This window comes from Antechinus flavipes, chromosome 1 (assembly GCF_016432865.1).
Source record: "Antechinus flavipes isolate AdamAnt ecotype Samford, QLD, Australia chromosome 1, AdamAnt_v2, whole genome shotgun sequence".
Taxonomy (NCBI): Eukaryota; Metazoa; Chordata; class Mammalia; order Dasyuromorphia; family Dasyuridae; genus Antechinus; species Antechinus flavipes.
Window position 1 is genome coordinate 561870598 of NC_067398.1, and position 25364 is coordinate 561895961.

Here is a 25364-nt window from a genome sequence, read left to right on the forward strand (position 1 = left end):
CAGCAGGACCAATCATGTTATTTCCCTCCTCTCCTATTAACTCAATAAACTCCAGTGTCTTCCTATCATCTGCAAGGCTGAATAAAAAATCCTCTGCTTGGAATTCAAATCTCATCATAAAATGGGCTGGTATATCCAGTACTTTACCATCGCTACCCCTGTACACTCTTCTTTCTAGTGACACTGTTCCTTTAAACAAGACACAACACATTAAAACCATGGGTATTTTCAACATTACACCCAACATCTGAAATACTCTTCTTTATTTTCTTTTTAAAAGATTTCCTCCCCCCCCCTCCCATTATTTTCACATTCTGGCTTCTTTCAAATTCCAGCTAATTTTCATCTTCTATAGGAAATTTTTTTTTTTATTATTACAGGACCTTCAAATAAATATCAAATAAGATAAGGTTAGTAAAATGCTTGCACAAACTAGACTCTTAGTAAATACTATTAAAAAAAAATCCTAAGTACGTTTGTTTATCCTATATACAGTTTTTTGTATCTAGTTGTTTACATGTCTTTCCCCAGACTGTGACCTGATTGGAGGCAGAGAATATCCTTTGTCATTCTTTGTACTGTGTATGCTTACCATAGTACCTGGAAGATAGCATGTGCTTAAATTAAAATTTACTTGATTTTTTTAAAGATGAAAATTCTCTTTGCTCTGTTAAGCTGAAGAATCTCAGTTAACACTATATTCTTTCAAAACTGAAGAGCCTAGGATTTAAACTCTAACCTAAATCCTTGAAAAATATATAAGATAGGAGACAAAACTTTGAAAGAAAATTCATGACCTGGTGCCCAGTTGTATATTCAGGTGTATCTTCCTTCATAAAGGTCTTTGAATGTTCATAAATAAGAATAACAGGAGTAAAAAAGGAGAAAGGTGAAAAAGAAATAGGGAGAATAAAGCATTATGTGCAGTCAAATTACATTATAAATAGATGTGATCTACTTTATGAAAATCCTATGTAAGTTAAAGGAAACACTAGCATGGTATAATCAATAGTACTACAAAACAGTAATTACTCAGCATGATCTTTTGATAATGCTCATATTATGTTACTACAAGACTTTCCCTATTCTAAAATGATATTTAATCTTTAGATAATATCAAATACAGCAAATTACTACTATGCTTTGCTTTTGCAGTGTCAAACACTGGAAAAAAATAGATGGAATTATATACCATGTATGAATCAAAATATGAATCAAAATCAAAATCAAAAAATGAAATTTTAAAGCTGGATGCTAAACAAGACATTTATCTCTTTTTAAGCTAACAGACTGAATGCTCTCAGTCCAAGTACATATATATGAATACTTTTTTTAAAAACAGCTCAAGCTACGTGTATATTGTTTTAAAACAGCTCAAGCTACTGTACACACAGAAGGAAGCTTCATGGTAATTATAATTAATGACAAATTCTCCTCCAAGTGATTAACCAGTGATATATGAACAAATGATCATAATTTTAAAGTGCTTATTAAAAGGACTAACAATTTCACATGTAGCTTGAAATAGGAGGTGGGGAAAGGAAGTTAATATAATCCATGTTTTCAAGTTTCTTTTACTTTTCTTTTATGTTGACATAATCTAATTATTCTACTAACACTTTCATTTCCAAATTCCAAACTTTACTATACTCAACCCAGAGAACTTTATACTAAGTAAGGAACCACAAAAATAAATAAATAAAATGAAATAAAATAAAATAAAAAAGCAATCTCTGTCCTCAATGAGTTAATAATTGTATCTAGTAGAAAACAACATATCTGCAACTAAGTAAATATAAAAGATATCTACTAAACCATTGTAGAATCAGCATGGTGAGAGTTGGAAGTAACTTCAATATGGTAATTCTAACAAGGAGAGAACATTAATAAGGGGAACTTATCTACATGTTAACAAGTAAGCTAAGATGAAGATGAGTGGGGACCTAACTCATTTCTCACATGAGAAGTTAGTTGTACAAGGCCCTTGTACAATAATATTTTTTATAATGTTTTAAAGGTTTGTGGTGTTTTAGCATATATTATCTATTTTAAATTCTCAAAACAATGTTATTTTCATCCTTATTCTTATAGATAAGGAAATACAATTGCAAAAATGAATTGTCCAGCCCTTACTGATGAGAGTTCAAATGATTAAGTTAGATAGAGATTAACCTATCAGTTTCATCAATTATTTTGTTATGTCTTGCAAAAGTACAAAACTTTGAAAGAATCTGCAGTTGTAGAGTTTCTGTTTTGCTTTTAAAAATTAATGAGTGTACACTTTTCCAAGTGCTTATTAAGAACTAAAGCACTGTGCTAAGTGATGGGAATATACACAGAAAAATCCCTGCTCTTAAAGGAGCTCACATTCTGTTGAGGTTTGCAGACTGGGAGTAGGGAGGGAGGGGGAAGAGGATGAAAACAACATTTGGAGAAGGCAATGCCATTATTAAAGTTTTACTTTCTTGTAGGTTTTTCACCATGGATTCTCTTAGTCCACAATACTTTTTGTATGTTTTTCTTTGGTAGTTTATTTCCTCAGTCAATCTGCTGTGTGACTTGTTTTCCTCCCTACAATGGTGGCTTAAATTCTCACCTCCTGTCTATTGAAGGTTATAACAGATGTTGGCATGGAAGCTGAATAAAGTATAAGATTGGTGGACAGACTACCTGTTCATAAATATCTGAGACAGAAACATTTACCAATAGGTAAAAGTTGAATCAAGTTGATAAACATTTATTAAGTGACTACTAAGTGCCAGGCATTGTGCTAAGAACTGTGGATACAAAGTATAGCTGAAAAAGGAAAAAGGAAAGAGCAAGAGCAAGAGAAAGAGGAGAAGAGAGAAAAAAATTAACAACCCAGAAGATCCTTGTTTGGAGTCAGGTCAACCTACCTGCTGATATTTCCAGATTTCTTCCATCTCTGCATTTTTGCTGCCATATGAAGCCTGTAGTTTGAAGCCTGGAAGGAAGAACCTAAAGTGGAACAAGGGAGTCAATGGTACAAGTATTTTTAAAAATTTATTGTTGGGATTTATACTGGGCCAGTTTCATTGCTTATACCTCTTTTAGGAGTAATTTTTCAAAACAGCATGTTTCATTTTTTATGAAGAATGTATGGAGAATTAAATGTGTAGGAATAACTTTTCATTATGATGTCTTTCTTAAAATTTCTTCCTCCTAATTTTTAATTATAAGCACATATTCAATATTTCTAGGCAGATGTGCCTAGAAATTTTTAAAATTTCTTGCATCTCTAAATCTCCACTGGAAAATTTCTGATAGCATGGCATCCTTTAAAAAATAAATTCTCAAAGTGGCTATAACTCAAATAATGGGGATGAAGAACAAGACTTTACTAAAGTGAAGTAAGAAAATAATTTTTCTCACATTTTAAATATGATAGGAATGAATCAAAAAACTTGCAGGTAGAGAAGATTCCAATCAATCCATCACCAAATAATTTTAATATTTTAAAAATGAAATCAACTCTGTCCTGAAAAAACTAAAATTCTATTATGAAAACAAAGGGGCCATTTATGTCTTTCTTTATATCCCCAAGATTAACCACAGTGCCTGGTGCACACAGTAGGCTCTTAATAAAGGTTTTCTGACTTGACCTGAATGAAGATGAGAAGAGACAATGAAAGTAAGACTGAAAATAAGAAATGAAAATGATCATTTAATGGAAATACTTTACTAATTTGGGATCTTTTATGATAGAATAAGCTAAACAAGGTATGCTTGAAGTTCACAGGAAATTTCTGGTATTATTTAGGCTAACCTCCTTCCTAAATATGTTCTATAATAGGCTTGGTTTGAAATATCTGGTGAGTGTTTTAGCATTCAAGAGCTACATTTTCAAATATCTTTTCCTTATATTGTGTTCTGATTTTGAAGTGGAGAATGACAGTTACTCTTCTTGTGTATGAAATCACTCAAAATACTTGAATCACTTCAAATACCTGAATCATTTATAATAACCTCTCAATCTTATCTTTCTTCAAATCAAATTACTTGAATTTTCTACAAGTTCTTGCAGGGGATGGTGATCAGTTCTCTTACCAAGCTGGTTGGTAAACCTGCTTAAAATGGGTACTCTAAGATAAAAAAGCAAAACAATAGCACAACAGCCCCTGCCACGCCCCCCCCCCAAAAAAACAAAACAAAACAAAACAAAAAACCAAAATAGATACTCATTAGACATAGTAAATTATGGAAGGTACAGGCTCCTCGCTTTGGATCCCCCACATTTTAATGTAATCTGAAACCATGTTATATTTTGATTATCATGCTGTTAAACTTCAAGTCCATATATTCTCTGAGCTATTCATGAGATTTTTTTCCCATCACAGCTTCTCTTTTTCAGTACTCTGATAAATATGCCACCTCTGCTTCCATCCATGTCCCTAATTAAAATGTTTAATAGTATGACGCCAAGGACAACTTTCTTAGGATATTCAGAAATTTCATAACTCATTATTGGTAGTCATTAATGCCAGTTATTCACCCAGGTTCAAAAAACTACCTGTTACCTAATTTACTTATTACCATCTTCTGAAAAGACAGTGTAAAAAACAGAAATCCCTTGCTGAAATTCAAATGTAATATTTCTACTAACAGTGCTGTATAAAGATAGACACTTTGTTCCTATGCTCTCCCTCTCCTCTTAACAACCCTCTCTCCCCCCCAAAAGGGGAAAAACTCTAGTCTGGCAATACAGAGTTTTTTGGTAAAGACACATTGGCTTTTAGAAATCAACATTTCTTATCAAATACTAAACATTTATTCCTCATGACCAGCAGGATGAATACAGAGAGGACTGGCGAGACTTACATGAACTGATGCTAAGTGAAATGAGCAGAACCAGGAGATCATTATATACCTCAACAATGATACTGTTTGAGGATGTATTCTGATGGAAGTGGACCTCTTCGATAAAGAGAGCCTTAATTGATCAAAGATGGACAGAAGCAGCTACACCCAGAGAAAGAACACTGGAAATGAATATAAACTGCTTGCATTTATGTTTTTCCTCCCGGGTTATTTATACCTTCTGAATCCAATTCTCCCTGTGCAACAAGAAAACTGTTTGGTTCTGCACACATATATTGTATCTAGGATATACTGCAACCCATTCAACATGTAAAGGACTCTTGCCATCTTGGGGAAGGGGTGGAGGGAGGGAGGGGAAAAATCGGAACAGAAATGAATGCAAGGGATAATGCTGTAAAAATTACCCTGGCATGCGTTCTATCAATAAAAAATTATTTAAAAAAAAAAAACATTTATTCCTCAAATAATATATTTGAATAATCTGAAGTTTGAAGATTTTACCTGCTGCCTTTTAGGATAAGGGGGGGAGAATCATGTATTTGACCATCCCTTAAGTTTTCAACTACTTTTATGATATAAGTGTTTCAGAAATTATATATTATAGCTCTTACTAAACTCTGGAATATGGTTTATCTGGGACTTGGAGCTCTTGCCTCTCTTGTCTTGATTTCACCAGTAAAACATTTTTTGATCCACTTTCCTCAGTCTACAGAACATTCTCTTTGAGAGAAGGAAAAAAAAAGATAAATAAAGATTGAATAATCTTATGTCCTAGGTATGACAGTATTCAACATTTCCTCAGAATCCTTTTGACTAATATCCCTGTTTTTGTAGTATAAAAGGAATACTTGTGTCCTTTGGCTTAAATCATTCTAAATTAAAAATGCAATTCTTAGGAAGAAAACTCAAGTCCTTTTCAAATATATAACTAGCAAGGGGCCTAAATGATATAAATAACTACTAGCAAAACTCCACATTACATATGATTTGATATTGTAACTTGTGTGGAAGATGATTAATTGAACTCCTCTATTATAGGACTATTTTATTCCTATCAGTAGTAAGCAATTTGATATGAATTAATATGATTGCATATAGTGATTATAAGTTCTGATATTAGGTTTCAGAACTGTGAACTGCAGATTCAAATTCACTTGCTTAATAATGGGAAGTCAAACAGAGCAGTGCTTATTGAACGTTTTGCAATCACAACCCCTTTTAGCCTGAAAATCTGAACTGAGCAATCATACTTGTGCAGTGCAAAGTACTTCTGTTGTATGTTCAAAACTAAAACTGTTGCAGTGAAGTCCCATGAGACACCACAAGCAAGTGCTGCTTGGATGCTTTACACATATAATTTTGAATTAAGTTTTGGTTTTTTAATGTTGTCAAATTTTGGAGGGCTTCCCCATCACATTTAGTTCTGTGACCCCCTGTGGGGTTGTGAACCAAAGTTTAAGGACCTCTAAACTAGAGGACCCTACTTTTGTTTTACCTTGTTATTGTGACCAAGCCCAGCATGGAAAGTTGCCTGATTGGTTTTGTTATTTCTTCACCCTTTGTCATCCCTCTACTGATCAGTATAGGAATATGACCATGAATACTTGACCAATGAGTGATCTGGATAGCAAGGCTATGGCAAGTTTTTCTAACAAGCCATGATTGTGTTCCTCAACTTGGAAGGATCTCCTCAAAGATCAGAATAGTTTGTCACGGTCTGCTCATTAGTCCATTTGTCAACAAAATTTTGTATTTTGTGTAGACCCTGCAGGAGAGTCAGGGGAAAGGCTTACTGACTAACAAGATTATTTTTTGATCTGCTCCACCTGTATTATCTGGGTATTAAGCACTTTAAAACTAAGTCCCTGGTAGAAGGGATATGATATCTCAGATCATGGGGAAGATCTGATGGCCACTTTAATAGAGAGCCATGATCCCTTTTAAAAAGTGCTGCTGGCTCAGAGTTCTGCCCTGCTTTAGTGATTTTTCTATAGATTGAACACAATTGAACCCCACATTTGATTAGCTACTTAAAAAATTTAATTATTGCTTTTCAAACACAGTTCACACATAATTAAGTGTAATTAATTTACTTTAATCATTGACCTTTTAGATGAAAAGAACTTTATATAATATGTAATTTCTCTTTAGGTATGCTGTTTTTGTTTTGTTTTGTTTCTTTTGTTTTTTTTGGCAAAAACAAAACTCAAAACCACATGAATAATTTATAAGATATGGTTCATCTCCCAATGGCTCTACTTGAACTAACTTTTGACTTTTGATTATTGACACATTAAGGAAATTATATGGGGGGAACCCATCAAATTAACAAAATATTGACTTGAAAAATGATAAATCAATGCTTTAATCAATGTGATTAAAGTTTTGTCAAATAATTGACTTTTTAGTAATTTTTTTCAATCAAATATTTGTGTTTTTACCTTCTTTGAATCAAATGGATCCACAATCCCTGAGCAATAAGGAAGACTGGTTGGTATCCTGACTGTGACTTCCAAAGGAAGTAACTATTTATTAATACATTATTGATACGTAATAATGTACAAATAAGCAAGAAGTCTTATGGAAAGTTGTATGTGAGGATATATATTTTGTTAGGAGGCATTCTTTAAAAGTTACAGGGAAAAAAATCTAAAAATGGTTGGATAAGGAATAGTAAGGTGGATAGACACCTATTTATGGTGCTATACTGACTTCAAAAAGAAAACTGGAGTCTCTTAGATTGTTAAATGGGATACACAGATTGAGACAAGGTGTATTTCTTTTGTAGTTTTAATATTTACCTGATCACATTAAAAAGTAATCTATTTTAAACTAAGAAATAATTGTATCATTATAGATACATTTAAAGAAAATGAAAGATTTAAAAAAGAAAAGCACTGCTGTATTTTTTTCCAAAAAAGATACAATTAAAGATAGAATAAGGGAAACTGGCTCTGCATCTAGTTTACAAAATACTGGACAACATGTCAAGTTTTGTTTTTTCCCTTCTCAATTAACTAATTCTTATGGATTTGAAAATGTAAACATTATAATCCTGCAACAATGCTTAGAAAAGAAGAATGCAAAATGGACCCCAAAAGAGTTCAGAAGGTGGGTTGCAGGGTGTGGGGTGTGTGTGTGTGTGTGTGTGTGTGTGTGTGCATGCGCATATGTGCCAGCAATATGTAAATACATGACTTTTAAGAAGGAAGGGAGTACTAATTAGGTTTATTAGTAAATAAGACTTGAAGACAGCAGTTCTATTAAAATGACTATGTTACTGAATTAGGAACTGGAGACTAGAGTTCTAAAAAGACCAAGTATATACAGGATGGAGACACACATACACAAACAATAATGTTTTGGAAATAAGTAGCTGGGGGAATCATAAAAAAATTGAATAGTCTTACAGAGTCTTGAAAGAAGTAACTGTAAAAACCTAACAGGAGACATCCACAAAACATCTGATGTACAAACAAGAGTGTTACATGAATATATAATAATACAAAAAATGTTAAATTGCCTAAACAGTGCTAACGTAATATATGCTGCAAGTTTAGAGAAAGGACTTGGTTGTCTGTGAATACATATGTGTATCCTATATAAAATGGGAAAACAGAATCATGCTGGAGAAAAACACGTTATAGGAGGAAAAGATAAGAACTGGAATGAGTAATGAAGATAATGAAACCTAGAAAGAGAAAATAATAACCAACCAGAGAGCAACCATAGCATTAATAGCACTAGATGTACACCACCACTACATAAACCACATAACTTCTCTCAGCTTCAAGCCCCAAATTATATTCACACTTATTTAATTAAGCATAGATTTCAAGTTGCATTTTAAAAAACACAGCAGACTTACTGAAATCACTGTACCTGGTTTGCTTTAATGTGGAATTGGAATAACTTGCTATGAAAAATTTAAGAAATATTTTCAGAGTAGCTTATTACTAACAAAATAGTAATGAAATTAAATTGTTGATCTTTGGAGTGAACATGCATTTAAGGAGGTGAAGCATTAAAATTCTAAATCTAGGTAAAGGTCACTGGCCTCATTTTGGCAGGTTGGTTTCTTTCTTTTCTTTTGCCTATCTTCAAACTTTCGAATTAAGTAGATAAGTGGCACAGTGGATAGAGTGCTGGGCCTGGAGTCATGTTGAATGACTTCTTGTTGAATTCAAATCTTGCCTGTTTGGCAAGTCCCCCTGTTGGGGGAGAGGAAGAAGGGGCCCACAAATCTGTGTTCCCCTAAGCAAGTCACTTAAATTCTCTAGTTTGCCTAAAAAATTAGGATTTTGCAAATCCTAATTTGCAAAAATGAGCTAGGAAAGGAAATGGCAAATTGCTCTAGTATTTTTGTTAAGAAAACATCAGATAAGATCATGGAGGGTCAGACATAACTAAAATGATTCAACAACAAATCTTGTGAATCACTCCTATTTTAAACTAATCGAGGTCAGTCAATGACTTGAACTCAAGAATAGCCATATGCTCTTTTGAAGTCATCTTGTTTAATGAATCAATAACAGCTTATTAAGTTTTTTTCCTTCATTTCCTTTGCAAAAAAGGCATTCCCTTTGCAGAGAAAATATAATTCACTGAAAACTGATCATCACTGACATCTATCATCCCATCTATTATATGAAAAATTCCTAAACTTTCTTTAATTTCCCTTTTTCTTTTCATTTCTGGTTTAAGTTTACTTTGTTTTATTGTCATATTTCTCAATTCACCTTATGTCATCTGCTCTTGCATCCATTTTGTGTATTATTTCTTTTAAAATTATACTGGTGTTTGAGTTCCCATTGCATCTATATTGGTCTCTTTAGAAAATTTTCACTTTTTCCTCCTCACTGAAATTGTTTCCATTTGTGTGTTCCGAATTTTCATTATTGAGTTTCTTCTGAATCTCCTGAGTAAACTTATCTTGAGCCACTTAGTTGATGTTTGTTTATTTTGAGTGAAATCTATTTTCCTAACTTCTAGGGTAAAAAAAAAAATTAGAATGGCAGATTTCTCCATTATTACAAAACTAAGACTGCAATTAATGGTCAATTCATAGAAAGTTTCTTATTCTAATACGGCAGCAAGTTCCTCCTTCTTAATGAAAAATCAAATGCCCCAAAGAATTTCTCCTTATTTCTTCATCCATCAACAGTCACTGAAGAAAGAGGTCATGTGAACAACAAAAATGGAGGCCCAGATGTTTTATCTGATCTCCATGACTCTCAAAATGGAAATTGTGTGCCACAAAGTGATGTAAGCTTTCTCCATGGCCTAGGACACTCAAGAGCCAAAAGGTTTCAAAAACATTAACTCAGCATCCCCTTCCTTATCACCCATATTGGTAGCCATTAACAGACACAAGAACAAAACACAAAATACCCACTTACAACAAACAAACAAGCCCCTTACAAACCTTTCTCCTCTCTTTGTAATGCTTTAGAGATGCTGGCTCAAGGGTGTGAAAATTTGCCCTGACGAATGACAGCACACTCCGGTGTCTAGATCCCTTTAGAAGGCAGAAGAAAGGACAAAAGCCTGTAGCACCCGTGCTATATAACTTTTAACTACTAATTCAGGAGCAATCAACCCTATAGCACCAGTGCTGTAAAGTTCAACATACAACTAACAGGCAAAAAAAACAGAAATACAGGAAACAGGATAGGAAACTACATCAGGACAATTGTGATATGTGCTATGTGGTACTTCACTAAACCTGAGGGAAAGAGCCGAGTATTCAATTGGGGTCAGTTCTGATCACCTAAAAGTCTCCTGAGGCAGAAATCTACGCTGGTAAAATATAAACTGCCTAATCTGGGAAGAACCTGTGATGCTTTGAGGCTCCACAGACAATGGAACTGCTGTCAGAGGAAAATGAGTCAGAAACTGAACAAAGGAGAAAGCTGAAAGACCTCAAGCATAAGCATAAGAAGATAAATAAACAAGGAAAATAACAATCTAATAAATAAATTCAATGATCTATGAAAGATACTGCAAAAAAGAGAGAAAAGAATCCAACACTTGATGAGAAACAAAGACAGAAACACACAGAGAGGATACAACAGAACCTTTTCCAAAACATACAAAAATAAAGAATAGATGCCTACTTTTCACACTATTTGATATAGTTCTGGATGTGCCAACAACACCAATGAGAGAAGGAAATTTAAAGATAGAAAGAGCATATAAAATTATTCCTCTCTACTGATAGGATGGATTACTTAGAAAATCCAAGAGAACAAGCATAGTAATTGAGACAAGAAGATCTGGATTCAAATACAGACTCAGACATTTCTTAGTTATGTGACCTTGAATCAAGTGTGTTTGCCTCAATTTCCTAATATGTAAAATGGGATTATAATAGTGTCTATGCCCTAAGGTTGTTGGGACAATAAATAAAATAATAATTGTAAAATGTTTCACATAGTAGTTTTGCAAAGTAAGTACTTATGTTCAACATTGGTTAATATTATAGATAATAACTTTGGCTACTTAAGTTCTTTATTTCTTTAAGGAACACTTTTAAATTTAATTTATGCAAATCTTTTAAGCACTTTGGGAGAATGAACCTCAAATATTTTATTCATTTTGTAGTCCTTTTCTACTATTTTTCCTAATTTATTATATAAAAATACTATGATTTTTGAGGATTTATTTTACAACCTGAAAGTTGCTAAAGTTATTATTTATAACAATAATAGTAGCTAACAATTGTGTGTCAACATAATAACAATGAGAACGCTATAAAAATTTATACTTTTAATGCTATACCAATCAGATTACCAAGGGGACACTTTAAAGAACATGATAAAGACAGAATAATAGAAAAGGTTAGACTTCAAGGAAGACTCAGAAATAATAACTACTTAGTAACTCAGAGTCTTTGACAAAGTGAAAAACAAATTACCTATGGGGAAAAAACATCAATAACTCTTCCTTGATAAAAAAACAAACAAACAACAAAAAAACACTCTGGTAGAAATTAGGCTCAGACCAACACTTTACACAATATTTCACAATATACTTTAAGTAGATACGTGACCTTAAAAAGTAGTGGATCATATACCTCTCTCAGTGATGGGAAGGAGTTGGCATTCTTAACAAAAAATAGAAATAATTACATAAGATAAAACAGATAACTGATTATTTGACATGTAAAAGTTTCTTCAAGGATAAAATTAACAGACCTATGAAAAGAAAGGTCAAATTCAAGGGAAAAATTTTTTTCTATCAAATTTCACTGAAAAGGGTTTGGCTAAGAGACTAAAAGCCATTCCCCAATAGATAAGTGATCAAAGGATAAGAACAAATAGTACTCACAAAACTACAAAGTATTCATAATGACACAAGAAAAATCTCCAAAATACTAATAAGATTAGAACATATTGAAACAATCCATAAGTTTCACTATACACTCTGAAATCTGGCAGGGGTGGGGGATTGGGGAAGGATAGGGGTAGAAGGGAAGATGAAAATGAACAGTAAATGGAAGGAGAGGGACACTAAAATAGCACTGGTAAAACAGTGAAATAGAATGACTGTTTTGGAAAGCAATTTGGAATTATGAAAATGAAATTATTAAAATGTCCAGACCCTTTGTACTAGAGACTAACTCCATTACTGGGATATAAGGAAGATATTAAGAAAGCCCCCATTTACTCATAATATTTATGTATATATAAATTTAATTAAATATTAGTTATTTACAAGTGTTCCAAGACACTAGAAACAAAGTAGATGCCCGATCACTGGAAAATGGTTGAGTAAATTATGATGCATAAATGTAAAATATTATTGTGCTGCAAGGAAAAAAAATGTGTGATGAGTACAGAGAAACATGGTTATAGGATACACAATGAAATAAGCAGAGTAAAGAAAACAATATATAACTATTACAATATAAATGGCAACACATACTTCTCCCAATTAAATGTAAAAAAATTAAAGATCAAACAATACTCAAAGGAAGAGATAAGACTTCCCCAACCCATACTGTTTTATGTCACAGATGTTACATACAACATTATTTTTTCAACTTTTTAAATGCATTCATCCATTGTACTTGTTTTTTTTTTTTTTAATTTCTATTAAAAAATTGTCAAATTGGATGGCTCTCTGGGAGGGAGAGGGTGAAGGAATTAACCCAGGATAACAATGGTGATATAAGAAAACAGAAAATATTTTTTTTGAAAATACTGAGGAAATAGAAATTAAAAAGTACCTTCCCTTAGATTATTAGATCTTATCAGAGATAAGAGCACACCTTGCACTTAGGATAAGATCATACTAATTATTTTAGCATTAATATGAGAAGTAGCAAGGTAGTAGACAAAACTAAAATAACTAAGTTTAAGCCTAGACAGACATAATTATCTCTTATTGCCAAAGGCAACCTTCCAAGACTCAAAGTTTTTAAAAATTGCCGAACTGGATTTAGATAGAGTATATGTTTAGTACCCAAAAAGAGATAAAATCATAGCCTTCCCCAACCTCTTCACCCCACAATTATGATGAAAACATTAAACCAGCCAGATTTAAAATCATGAAGAATTGCTACAGATCTAAAAGGACTGAAATATGAGTACATTTTCCTAAGAATATTTACACAAGTATCATGGGAAAACTATATTTCTATACTGAATACTTAAGTCTAATTCATTAATTACTTTTACTTGAGGATTCTAATTTTTTACAAGGGACAGCAGAGTAATATTTTAAAATATGAGAGTAAGGATAGGTCACTGGCAAGATATAATGATGCAAAGGGGGGGGAGGGGAGGGGGAGAAGAAGGTCATGGTTACAGAAAATAATGAAGATTCCAGATAATGGCTAAGCCCTTTCCTCATTCAAATGAATGAGGAATTTTTTTCAAATTTCTAACATGAAGAGACCAGATTTAGAGAAATGATCAACTAAAAAACACAAGAAAATTCCCTTTACACTCAATATTAGTGTTACTTAAAAGCAATCCCAACATTAAAAAAAACAAACATCTTAATGGAAGAAATACCATGATTTCTGTTCCATAAAATTTCATGTAATTAAAATATGCTTGTTTAAAAAAAAAAAAAAAAAGAAATAGAATGCAATTATTTTAACATACCTGACAAATACCTGCACATGTCAAAATTGATATCAGTTTGTTTAATAACTTTACATAATAAATTAGCATCTCAATTTAAAGACTGATAAATGTTTACAGTTATACATTTTTGTAAGTATAAGCAATGATTTGAGATTCATACTTTTGATGTGTTCCTTATGCCTTAATAAATGGGGGTAAAATGCTATTTTTGTCAACATTAAATTCTTAATTGGTGCATCAACCTGATTGGTTTATACACCTATAATTTAGTAGGCTATGTAAATGTTTTTTTAGTTTGCTAAATCAAAATAGCATTAAAAACAAAAACAAAAGTATTGTTTTATACATGTGTTAAAAATAATTTTTAAAATTAAAATTTAAAAGTGGCATATTAAAAGACATGTAACTAACCTGATTTTTTATTAAATTATTTAAAGATTCAACATTTCAAAAAGCTGAGTGCAGAGTGAAATCAGATTATGTAATCCAGATCAGCTCAGAAGAAATTAAATGACTGGAGTATGGTCACAAAGGTACTGTTCCATGTGGACTACGAAACTAATCTTCCTGGATCTTATTTTAATACTATCCTACCTCTTAGAAAGAGAACACAAAAAATCATTTAACCCATTTGCTTCAGGCTTTCAAAGTGTATTACAATCCTCCAAATAGCAAATATTTAATTAATTACTAATCACAGGGAAACTAACTCAGAAATATTTTATCTTTGTTTTATATGAAAAGAATCTAATTTTTCTTGTGGTCATTGTATAGTCACTGAAAAATATGCCAATCTGCAAGGAACATTAAAATATTTACAACTATGATGCGAGGCCAAAAAATCTAAAGGGCATACTTTTAAAGATGAATTTAAAATAAATCATCCAAATTTGTGCACTTTAAAAAATTAATAAAAAGTTTAAAGTGTGTTTTTTAAAAAACCTCTTCACTCAAGGCCTGTTATCAAGTTCTACCATGAGCAACAGTTAGAGACAGAGGAATCAAGTGCCTTGTTCAAGATCACAGGTAGAGCCAGGATTTGAGTCTAGGTCCTCATTATTCCAAATTCAGGACCCTTTCCATGCTAACCACACTAACTTCCCAAAAGAACAATTACTTTACTTTCCTCAAAATAAGAGCAATGTCCTGAATTTACTATAAGGTAAACTTCAACCTTAGTCAAAAAGATAAGTTATTCCAATGGACCAGCATCTAAAGAAATAAGTTATGTGACTACTTCATCATCCTAAGACTTCAGTGGCTCAAGACAAATTTATATACAGTATCTCTCAGTGTTATAAATGTATAACTTCAAGAAATAGTTTGGAGAAGAAAAGATTACTTTAAATCTTGTGATTGTCTCCATTACATACTCCTAACATTCAAGGCATTTTATTTATAACATATTTTTATGACATTAAAGAATTCAAAGTGATGACAGTTCATTTTGAAATTGTAGGCTGAAAATATCAAGTAAAACAAAGTATTTAATAAGTTTAAAATAAATGCTAGTAGCAATAATCTTAAAAACACACTATCCAGTAGCTACCCTTGATTTACAGGAAGAACAACCACCCCACCCCAGATTTACACTCTTTTCTTATAGGATGCATATTTCTTAAATAGAAGCAGAATCTACTTTAATCAAAGAGCCAAGCATCTCTTTAAGAAACACTTACCTTTCCCATTGATTGCTAATCCTGAGGCAATTGTGGCTGTCACAGGGACAGGCAGCTGAGGCACTAATGGGTGTATTCTTGGCCTGCTTCCCATTCTAGCTCTTTCTGCACCAGGACCCAATAAAGCTCCAACTGGTTTTTCTGCTGCCACTTCTGGGGCTACAGAATCTTCTTGATCTTGTTCAATTTGATCCAGTTTGTCAGGGCTCTCATTCTGAAAGCCATCGACTGCTGTCCTACTCTTAATAGGACTCTTGGGAACCAGAATTTTAATACCAGATTTTGCAAGGTCCATATTTTTTCGGCTTGAAAGAGAAGGTGATGTGTTTTTCCTAAACTTCTGGCTGGCATTAAATAATTGATTATTTTTTGAATCGTGGTCTTTCCCAATAACAAGTGATTTGGGAGCCGTTTTGGGAAAACTGCTATTGGTAGATCTGGAAATTTGTTTCCTAGCGTTGTTTGGAGAGGTCCTATTTGTTCTGGTTAATGTGCTTTCCTTTTGTTTTTCGTTGTGACGTCTGTTAAAGTCATGTATATATTCCTCACAATTCACAAGATGCTGTTCAGGTTCCCAAGTATCATCTTCACTGTCATAGCCTTTCCATCGAACCAAATACTCTGTTTTTCCTTTCTTGTTTTTTCTCTTGTCAACGATTCTTTCCACCTGTTAAGAAAAAGGGAAATTTGAAGACATTATATTGGGTCTATGTAAAAAGGTAAGGTTTAATAATAAACAATCCCCAAAACAAAACAAAAATATCAAAGAGAAAAAACACAAAGTTTCTCTGAAACCAAAAGGGCAATAATTCAAAATTTAAGTCATTTCCTTAAAATTTCAACAACCTAACCACTAGGGTTTTTTTGTTTGTTTGTTTTGGATAGCACATATAAACAAGTGAACTACTCAAATTTTTTGTTGTTTTTTTGTTCAAGCTAAGGTGCTATTTTATATATATATATGCATATATATATACACACACACATATCTCCATATTATTTTCCCTCTACATAGTCTATTATATGTAAAGGTTATGCAACAGATTTGATCTATTGTCACCTTGGCTCTGAATGAGTAATGGGATGAACAGAGTGATCCATACTCACCACCTTTGTGACCATTAAGAGCATGCATCTGTGGAACAGCTAACTGTGATTAGGGGGTCCAGTCTGCGAATGAGGAACAGAGTTTCATTATCTCTGTATGAAGTGACATGCTCATAGAAAAAGAAAACTTATGACCTTGGTTGGCCCTATTCTAAATAAATGGCCAAGTTAAAAAAAGGTATTAAGAGTCCTTAAAAAAAGGACTTATGTTAATTAAAATGGGCTAGATTTTTCTCTACACATTTTTGGAATCTGAGAATTTAATTACTTTTGGAGAAGGATAGAAAGGGTTTTGAAACTGATTTCATTGCTGTAGCAATGATTCTCAAAGGATATGCCACAATTTTTACTAGGTATGTCACAAAATTTTGTTGCTAGTGCAGATTTAAAAAACAACAACACAAAACCTATAAATCTTACTTACCAAGGACACAAAGTCAAACAAATCTTGTTTATTAGATGTATACACCAACTTAAGGACAGACCTTGAACTCATAAAGAGCTCAACAAAAACAGTTGTTCTTACTGAAGACACGGCGACTTCTATGATAGTCAACCTGATAATTCTATACTGTAGCCAATTTGAACTTTCAGTATGCCATAATACTTCATAACAAAGAATAAAAGCACAAGGAAAAAAATTAGTTATCATGAGAACTACTCACTTAGATGATTATAATGACCAAACTTCCTCTAAAACGGCATACTGACAACTGTTCTGCAATCTATATATGGTATTAGAGAATTGCTGGAAGCAATTAAGTACGTTGTTTTGAGTCACCCAGACAATATGTGACAAGGTTGGACTTAAACCCAAGTTTTCCTGACTTGACCAAAATCAGTCTTTCTATTGACTTTGCTTCACTTTTTCCCTCATTATTTTACACTACATTCTTTTTTTAAAGATTCATTTACATAAAGGACATAATACTAAATGAATGAATGTAGCATTTGTTAACTGCTATTGTGTAAAGCACTTCTATAAATGAAATAGAAAATAGATAAATACAGAAACGAAAACAGTTTTCTGCTCTCCATGAGTTCACATTTGAAACAGGGGGAGGTGACAGATATGCAAGTTTTCTTTCAACTGCAAGTCAGAAAGAAAAATCCTGGATCCTTTAAGTGTATGACAAAGCAATGCCTCATGAGTATCTGTACAATTAGAACTAATGTATATGTAAAGTTCTTTTAAAATGAATGCAGTGATAACTTGTTGAAAAATCTTGAATAAATTGAAAATCTTAATACAAAAAGGGCGGGTCCATCTAAATCTTGCTTATACTCTTCCACCAGCTGTGGCCATGATCTCAAATATACTCCTTTCTATGCCTATTGAAATCATTCTCTTCTACCTAAGACCACCTTGAATGCTACCTCATCCATGAAACCTTCATATTGTTCTCAGCTGAAATATTAACTGCCAAATTAAAATCAAAGCAAAACAAAACTCTACTTAAACTAAGGAATGTTCTTTTAAAAAAATGATCACAAGAACCAATATTCAAAGAGCAGAAGTCTGACATTCTTCACTGTCAAGTCTTCCCACAGTTTGTAAATTTAAAGAAACAAGTTACCACAAGTTACCTCTCCCCTTTCCTTTGACTAAATCAGTCTACTCAAAGTAGACCTGACTTTATTTTCATAGAACACATACTTTTTTTTAAAAAAGTATTAAAAAATTTCCAATCAAATTAATTTTCTATCACTTTATTAATAAGTAATCTATTAGGACACGGAGTAAAAAAGACCAAATTTGAACTTGGACCAACTTACAGGTCCTAAATTTCTCTCATAAAAGATTCAGAAAATATGGTGAGCCTTACAGAAACTGATGCTGAGCAAAGAAAGCAAAACAATGAGAATATGTACAATAATATCGAGGTAAATAATAATAATTCTAAGAAGTAGCTAATGCAAGTTAATGCAACTACCAAACAACAAAATCTAATTCCTTCCTTACAAGTTTAGAATCAATCAATCAACAAGCATTTATTAAATGTTTACCATGCCAGCCACTTTGTTAAAATACAAAAAGATACACAGTAAAACAAACAAACAAACACCAAAGTGGTAAAGAAACGAAAGATGGTCAAATATACCAAATACTGAAGAAAGGTCAAGAAGGATCAAATCAATCAACAAAGAGTAAGTATTCATTATGTGTCAAGAACTATTTTAAACCCATAGAATATAAAGACAGGAATAGTTCCCTTCTCTCAGGGACCTAACATTCTAATGTGAAAGACTGTAAATAAATTTAGTAGATACAAAAACATGCTAGGATCAAGTCTGATTAAAGATGAAGCTAAAAGCTAAATTTCAGAAGGTATAGAAGAGACAGAGAAGAAAATATAATATAGTTTTCTAATCAGAGTATTTTAAGGATGAAACAACTTGGTATGCAAAGGAAGGAAACAGTAAATAGGACTATATGAAGACAGTGGGATACTTAATTATAGAAGAGAAGGGAATGAGATCGAGTGAATATTGTAATAAGTCTGCCTTGGCAAGACAAATGACAAACTATACCTCATAGATTGGACCAACGGACAAAGAAAGCAAGCTCATTGGAAATTACCTTAAAAAACAAAACAAAACAAAACAAAACTGGGGATAGGGCTAGGTCAAGTTCTCCAGATGAAAAGTTTTAAAGAAGGAATACTGGTTTGGATCAGCAGGTTGTGTGGAGTGGTATAGAAATCTCTTAAGGAATGTTTAGAAGGCTTCTGCAGCAATCAGGAGTCTGCTGAAATTATGGAAGATTTATCTTATACACTATGGCTTAACTTTCCCAAAACATCTATGTTATATCACCTATCTACACCTATATCATAAACCTGAATAAAGTCTATACTCAAAGGCCTTGACCACTTCCATTCACAGACTATTATCTAACCAATTAGGTCTACCTATTGTTCCCTAATATGTCCCATGATTACCTATTTCTACTTTTTTTTTTTCTTTACATATGATATTGCCTACCTGCAAACTACGGGTCCATTTTCAGACCTAGTTGATGACATTCTCTTCCCTGCCCCTCACAAAAAAGGAAAACAAAAAAACCTCCATCCTTTTCTTCTGTAAGAAGATCATTATTCAGGGGCAACCAGGTGGAGCAGTGGATAGAGCACCAGCCCCAAAGTCAGGAGGACCTGCATTCAAATTTGATCTCAGACACTGAGCAAGTTACTTAACACCAACTGCTTCAGAAAAAAAAAAATACAAAAAATCATTATTCAACACCTAATGCACATAACCCTTATGTTTGGCACTGGGCACAGAAAAGTGAAGGTTTTGTTGTTCTTGTTCTTAAGCTTACATTCTGGGAAATTGGATGGGAAGAAGAGACAGCAAGTAGAAAGATGAGCACATTTTAGTACAGTCATGTAAGAGGAAAATCAAGTAGGACTAATTTATTTATCTGGATTATACAGTATCTGAAGGAGAATAATATAAGATTATCTATACTAGACTTTTATATATACTAAAACATACTTTCTTTTGTCTAAGAGTTTTGCTCCTCTTAGGCCATGGTTCCAGATGAGACATCCTAGTTTTCTTTGTGACCTTACTCTAAGCCCAAATCTGCATATATGAAGGATAAAGGAACAAGTTGCAAAAGGTAACATTATACAAAAGTAAACTTTTTAGTTTTCATGAGAATTCTTATTTGGTCACAGACTCATTCCTACTGAATATATTTTAAGCTCAGGCCAACGCTAAACCTTAACTTGCACTGCCTGAATTCTGTAATCAAAAAGCAATGAAATTGTACAGCTCTGGTGGGGTGACCAAAGATCTATTACAGATAATTTCTAGCTAAGTTAGAATCAATGTTAAATAAAACAGCATAGAAAACTTAACTGCTCCTCACTTCAATGAATCCAACTATTTTTAAGAGAACCAGACATAAATTATTGGTAAGGGAAATAGCGAGATTTCTACCTCATAGCCTTCAAATCAACAAAGACCACAAAAGGAAATAATTAATTAATGTTGGAAGGATAGTGGGAAGACAGACTCTCTGATGTATTTTTGGTTTGATAGTTATATGGCAATCATTTTGAAAAGCAATTTAGAATTATACAAATAAATTGACTAAAATGTCCATACCAGCGAGATTCCATTACTAGGCTTATATCCCAAGAAGACTATTGATAAGAAAAGACCACATTCAGCAGAATATTTGTAGCAGCACATTTGGTGACAGCAAAAAACTAGAAACAAAAGTGGATGTTCATTAAGTGAGAAATATCTAAACAAAAACATAATACATGAGTGTAATGTGTACCAACTGATGTAAGAAATAATGAATGTGACTAATGCAGAGAATCTACTAATGCAGAACGAACTAAAACGTATAAAACAATATATAATGATTATCACACATACACACACATACATACACACACACACACACACACACACACACACACACACACACACACACACAAAATGTTGCAAAACTAAAGAACAGTTTAAAAGGAGAGATTTAGGAAATCACTCCAAAATTATTCCTTCATAGATAAGTGAGACCCACTGGTATTCCATTTGGCACATCAAAAAAATGTTTTAAGTGTACTAAACAATATGCTGATTTCTCTTTTTTTCTGCTGTCTTGAAAATATTACTTCTTATATGAAAAGGCTCTAGAAAAGCAATGTGAACGAATACTTGGGAACCTATAGAAATGTAAAGAACAGAAGACATTAAAAAAAACCCCACACTTGTTTTCAAAATGATAAATGGCAATCATCAATAGAACCTTAGAAATATCGTAGGAATAGATAATGAAGATACTTCAGTTAAGTAAGCAGCAATATAAAAAACATTGATTTAATGATAATCATGATAAGGTATCGTTTGTGACAACTGATATTCATGTGATTTTAAATATGAACAAATTTACATCCTTTGATTAAAAAACAAACAACTGACTCCCTTTCAAGTTGAAATGGCATTTTTCTTGAGGAAAAAAAATGTACAAACGTGCACAAAAGACCATTAAAAGCACATTCAAGCTAGTTCATGTCTAAATACAGATACCAATGACAGGTGTCCCACCACCACCATTTAAAATGTATCTTAATGAAAAATGTTATCTATACCTAGAGAAAGAATTGACTTGTGTTTGAATACAGACTGAAGTATACTTTTTAAAAATGTTTTTTTTTTTCCTTGAAGTTTTTGGGGAAGGAAGGGGAAATCTATGTTTTCTTAGAACATGAGATTTAGGAAAATATTTAGTGTAAATTCACATATATGCCTTCTCAACAGGGTCTGGGGTGGGGAAGAAGAATGAGAATCTAAAACTCCAAGTTTTAAAAACAAATGTTAAAAAAAAAATTGACATATAAATTGACATATAACGGAAAAGTTAAAAAAAAATCCTAAGTCAAAACAAAACAAAACAAAACAAAAAACAAACTGTCCCTCCCAAATCAAAAACATCGTAAACATTATAAAATGCTGAAGAGTAAATATCTGCATTTTCTGGCATGTAAAATTGCCAGGATAGGGGATGGGGGGAAATTGGGTAAGGGGATGGGGGATGGGCGGGGAGGATGTGTATGTTAAAAGATCTATAGCTTGAAGGGAACTAGCAAACAAAATGATTTCCTAATATATCTTAAGTGCTCTGCAAGTGCTCTGGTTATAATGAATGTGTGTGTGTGTGTGTAAGTAAATTTTATATATATATATGAAAATGATATTTTCAAGTAACATCAGAATATAAAGTAACACTTCAGAGTAATAGCCATTTAACATTTTCAAATGTTTCAAAAGAACAGACTCGTTTCTCATTTACTCCTAAAATCCAACATATGTGAATTGATTGGCTCTAATTACAATAACTATTAAATTTCTTTTATCCTTTTAGCTGTTGGCACTTGAGAGAAGAATGCAATAAGTGCTTTGCCTGTTCCATACTATAGTTTAAATTGCCATAAACCACTAGATCTCATAATATATCCAGAAGTATGAAATCAATTCTCTTAAAAATGATCCTAGAAGATATATGACCTTAAAAGCATTTATTAGCTAAAGTCACCTTTTTTGGCACCAGGAGAAGCCTGAACTCCAGGAATGTCTCCTAAACACTATGACACAATTAGTAACTGCCACAAGATCTGCACTATATTATGTTCACACTTTCCCCAAATGTTGACATGTGATTAGTGATGCAAGTAGTGGTAATACTAGTACCTAGAATTTGTGTATCACCCACTATGTGTCAGAAATTACACAGTACAACACCTCTGGAAGGTAGGTGCTAGTACTATCTGTATTACACAGATAGGGAAATTTGAGACAATTAAAAGTGAACTGTTGAAGGTTACAGTTAATTAGATGTATGAAGCTAGATGTTAATTTAAGTTTTCCTGATTCTAGGAGATTATTTCTCTTAAATCTTGGAAATTAAATTCAAGAGCCTGTAGACTCACTTTTGTCATTATTATCACCAAAGAGTCTATCACAAAGCAGGGACCAAATAATTGATAAGATAGCTGATGAGCATTATTATCTTCTAGGCCAGTGCTAATTTCATATGAAGACTCTAACTAAAAAGGAACACTAATATGTAATGAAATGAGGCAGAGCTGTTCCTTTCTACTCCTGATTTTTGTTGCAATACCATAATTCTCATCTATTAACTCTAGATCCTTAAATTTTCCTCTGCAGGGTTCTGGGTCTTGCAAACAAAATAGAAGGGGCTTAGCTGATTCTTACCACAAGCTTCTCCAAAACAGAAACTATATGCTAAAACTACAGGAACTTCATTCTACTATCTTCATGATCTACAACATGGATATCAAAATTCAAATAGAAATGGATGCATACTGACTTAGAAAACCAAAAATGAACATTATGTTATTCCAAGAAGAATGAAGGTTTTACATAAGGAGCGTTAACCCATAAACTTTAGCCCGTAACTTTAGCACCCCTATCCCAAGAGTCTGCACTGAGCACCTGACCTGACTAGCAGCCCCACACCTTAGTTTCTCTCCCAATTTCCAGTGCCTTGGAGATCCTTATCCAGGCTGTGGGTGCTGCCGAAGATCTCTTCCGGACAGTGGAGAACTTTCATCTGGGCTTGAAAGAGAGTTCAATTCCACACCCTATTGTTCCCCAACCTCCTCCTGGGAGATCTATAACTCCAAACAACAGAAATAAATAGTGGCTATATTTCACCAGTTTGGAAGTACTCTGTTGTGGCGAGTAGGGGTTGGGTGGCCTTTGGGGCATGGCGATAATCCTGAGGGAGAACAACACGCACCTACTGCACAGTTGTTACCTCAAAAGTCACATGGGGCAGAAATCTGAAACAGCAAACTGATTGCCTAACGGAGAGGAGGCTTTGAAAGCCAGACCTCAGGAAGACCACAGGGAGAGGATAAGTAATGAGAAAGTGAGCAAATGGGGAAAATAAAGACTAAAAGTAACAGACTTCAGGAGAAGGAAAGAAAGAACATGCAAAAAGAACATGACCATAAACAGATAAATCAGCAAATAAACAAATCAAATCAACAACTCAACAATCAAGCTTCTAAGAAGCACAAAGAAATTTCTATTTCAGATGCAGTAAACAACTTTGGGCTTATTTGAATAAATACTTCAAAAGAAGAAATTGAGACAACACTATGTAAGACAGAAGCCCTTGTGGAATTTGAAGACAATATGGAACCGTAATACATTCTTCCTGAGTGGATTTAAATGGGATGTGAGAACTTTCAAGGGTATAGCAGAAATAAATGGTAGAATAGATTCTGCAATGGCAAATCTAACCAAAGAAAATAAGAGTACAATTGATAGGGAAAGCAAATACATAAAAGTGAAGACAAATCTAGAAAAAATAAAAATCAATAACATTAAGTGAAAACATTTTCTCAAAGTAAAACATATTGACCTCAAAGACAGGAAATGTACACTCAAGTAAAAAAACCTGACTACTCTAAGAAAGCTACTATTCTGAACTACGTAAAAACAAAAGAGAAAGAAAGAGAGAGAGAGAGAATGACAATTTAAATATTTATACTTTCCATCCTTTGAAATAAAATTGCCAACTCCAAATGACATATTGGTTAAACCAAAGAGTTCAATTCAAACATAAATTCTTCAAGGACAAAAATAACCTTTCAAACATGAATGAAAGGAAATTTGAAAAGTATATTTATATTCAGCATACACGAGAACACACATTAGGTATAGCTAGAAATAATGGAATGTATTCAGGGTGCAGTCCGGGATCCCCTTCTCTACAAATCTGAACTTAAAAAAATAAATAAATAAATGAAAAAAAAAATGAAATATCCAGTAACAAGGAAATGTAGAAAGAAAACTGGATCTGAAGAGATTTTCTTTAATAGACCAGATACAAGAAATGTAGGAGAGTGAAAGAGACTTCTTTTTAGATGTATACAAGGAGAAAGAAGTGAATGTAGAAGTCAAGAGATAATGATGAAGAGGAAGACCTGGGTCGTGATAGATGGAAGCTCATGGCCCTCAATCAACAGGTGACTCAATGTCCTATTCCACTACATAATAAAATGGGAAATAGTGATACCAAGAATTAGGAGAAAAATAAACTGAAAAAAGGCAAATCTGAAAATTGTCCTTTTAAAAAACAGATAAAAGTGAT

General features: G+C 33.0%; 1 protein-coding gene across 3 annotated transcripts in view; it reads right to left on the reverse strand.

The window, feature by feature from the left end:
* The window catches only part of CDYL (chromodomain Y like), a 162311-nt gene that overhangs the window by 69160 nt on the left and 67787 nt on the right, over nucleotides 1-25364 (reverse strand). For 2 of the 3 annotated variants that reach the window (XM_051970736.1, XM_051970738.1), the window contains exons 2-3: nucleotides 16721-16783; nucleotides 15614-16280 (exon numbers count right to left, since the gene is read on the reverse strand). In XM_051970736.1, the coding sequence (XP_051826696.1) occupies nucleotides 15614-16280; nucleotides 16721-16744 (691 nt within the window). In that variant the 5' untranslated portion in view covers nucleotides 16745-16783. The remainder of the gene's footprint in view (nucleotides 1-15613; nucleotides 16281-16720; nucleotides 16784-25364) is intronic. The other variant, XM_051970737.1, reaches the window with a different exon arrangement.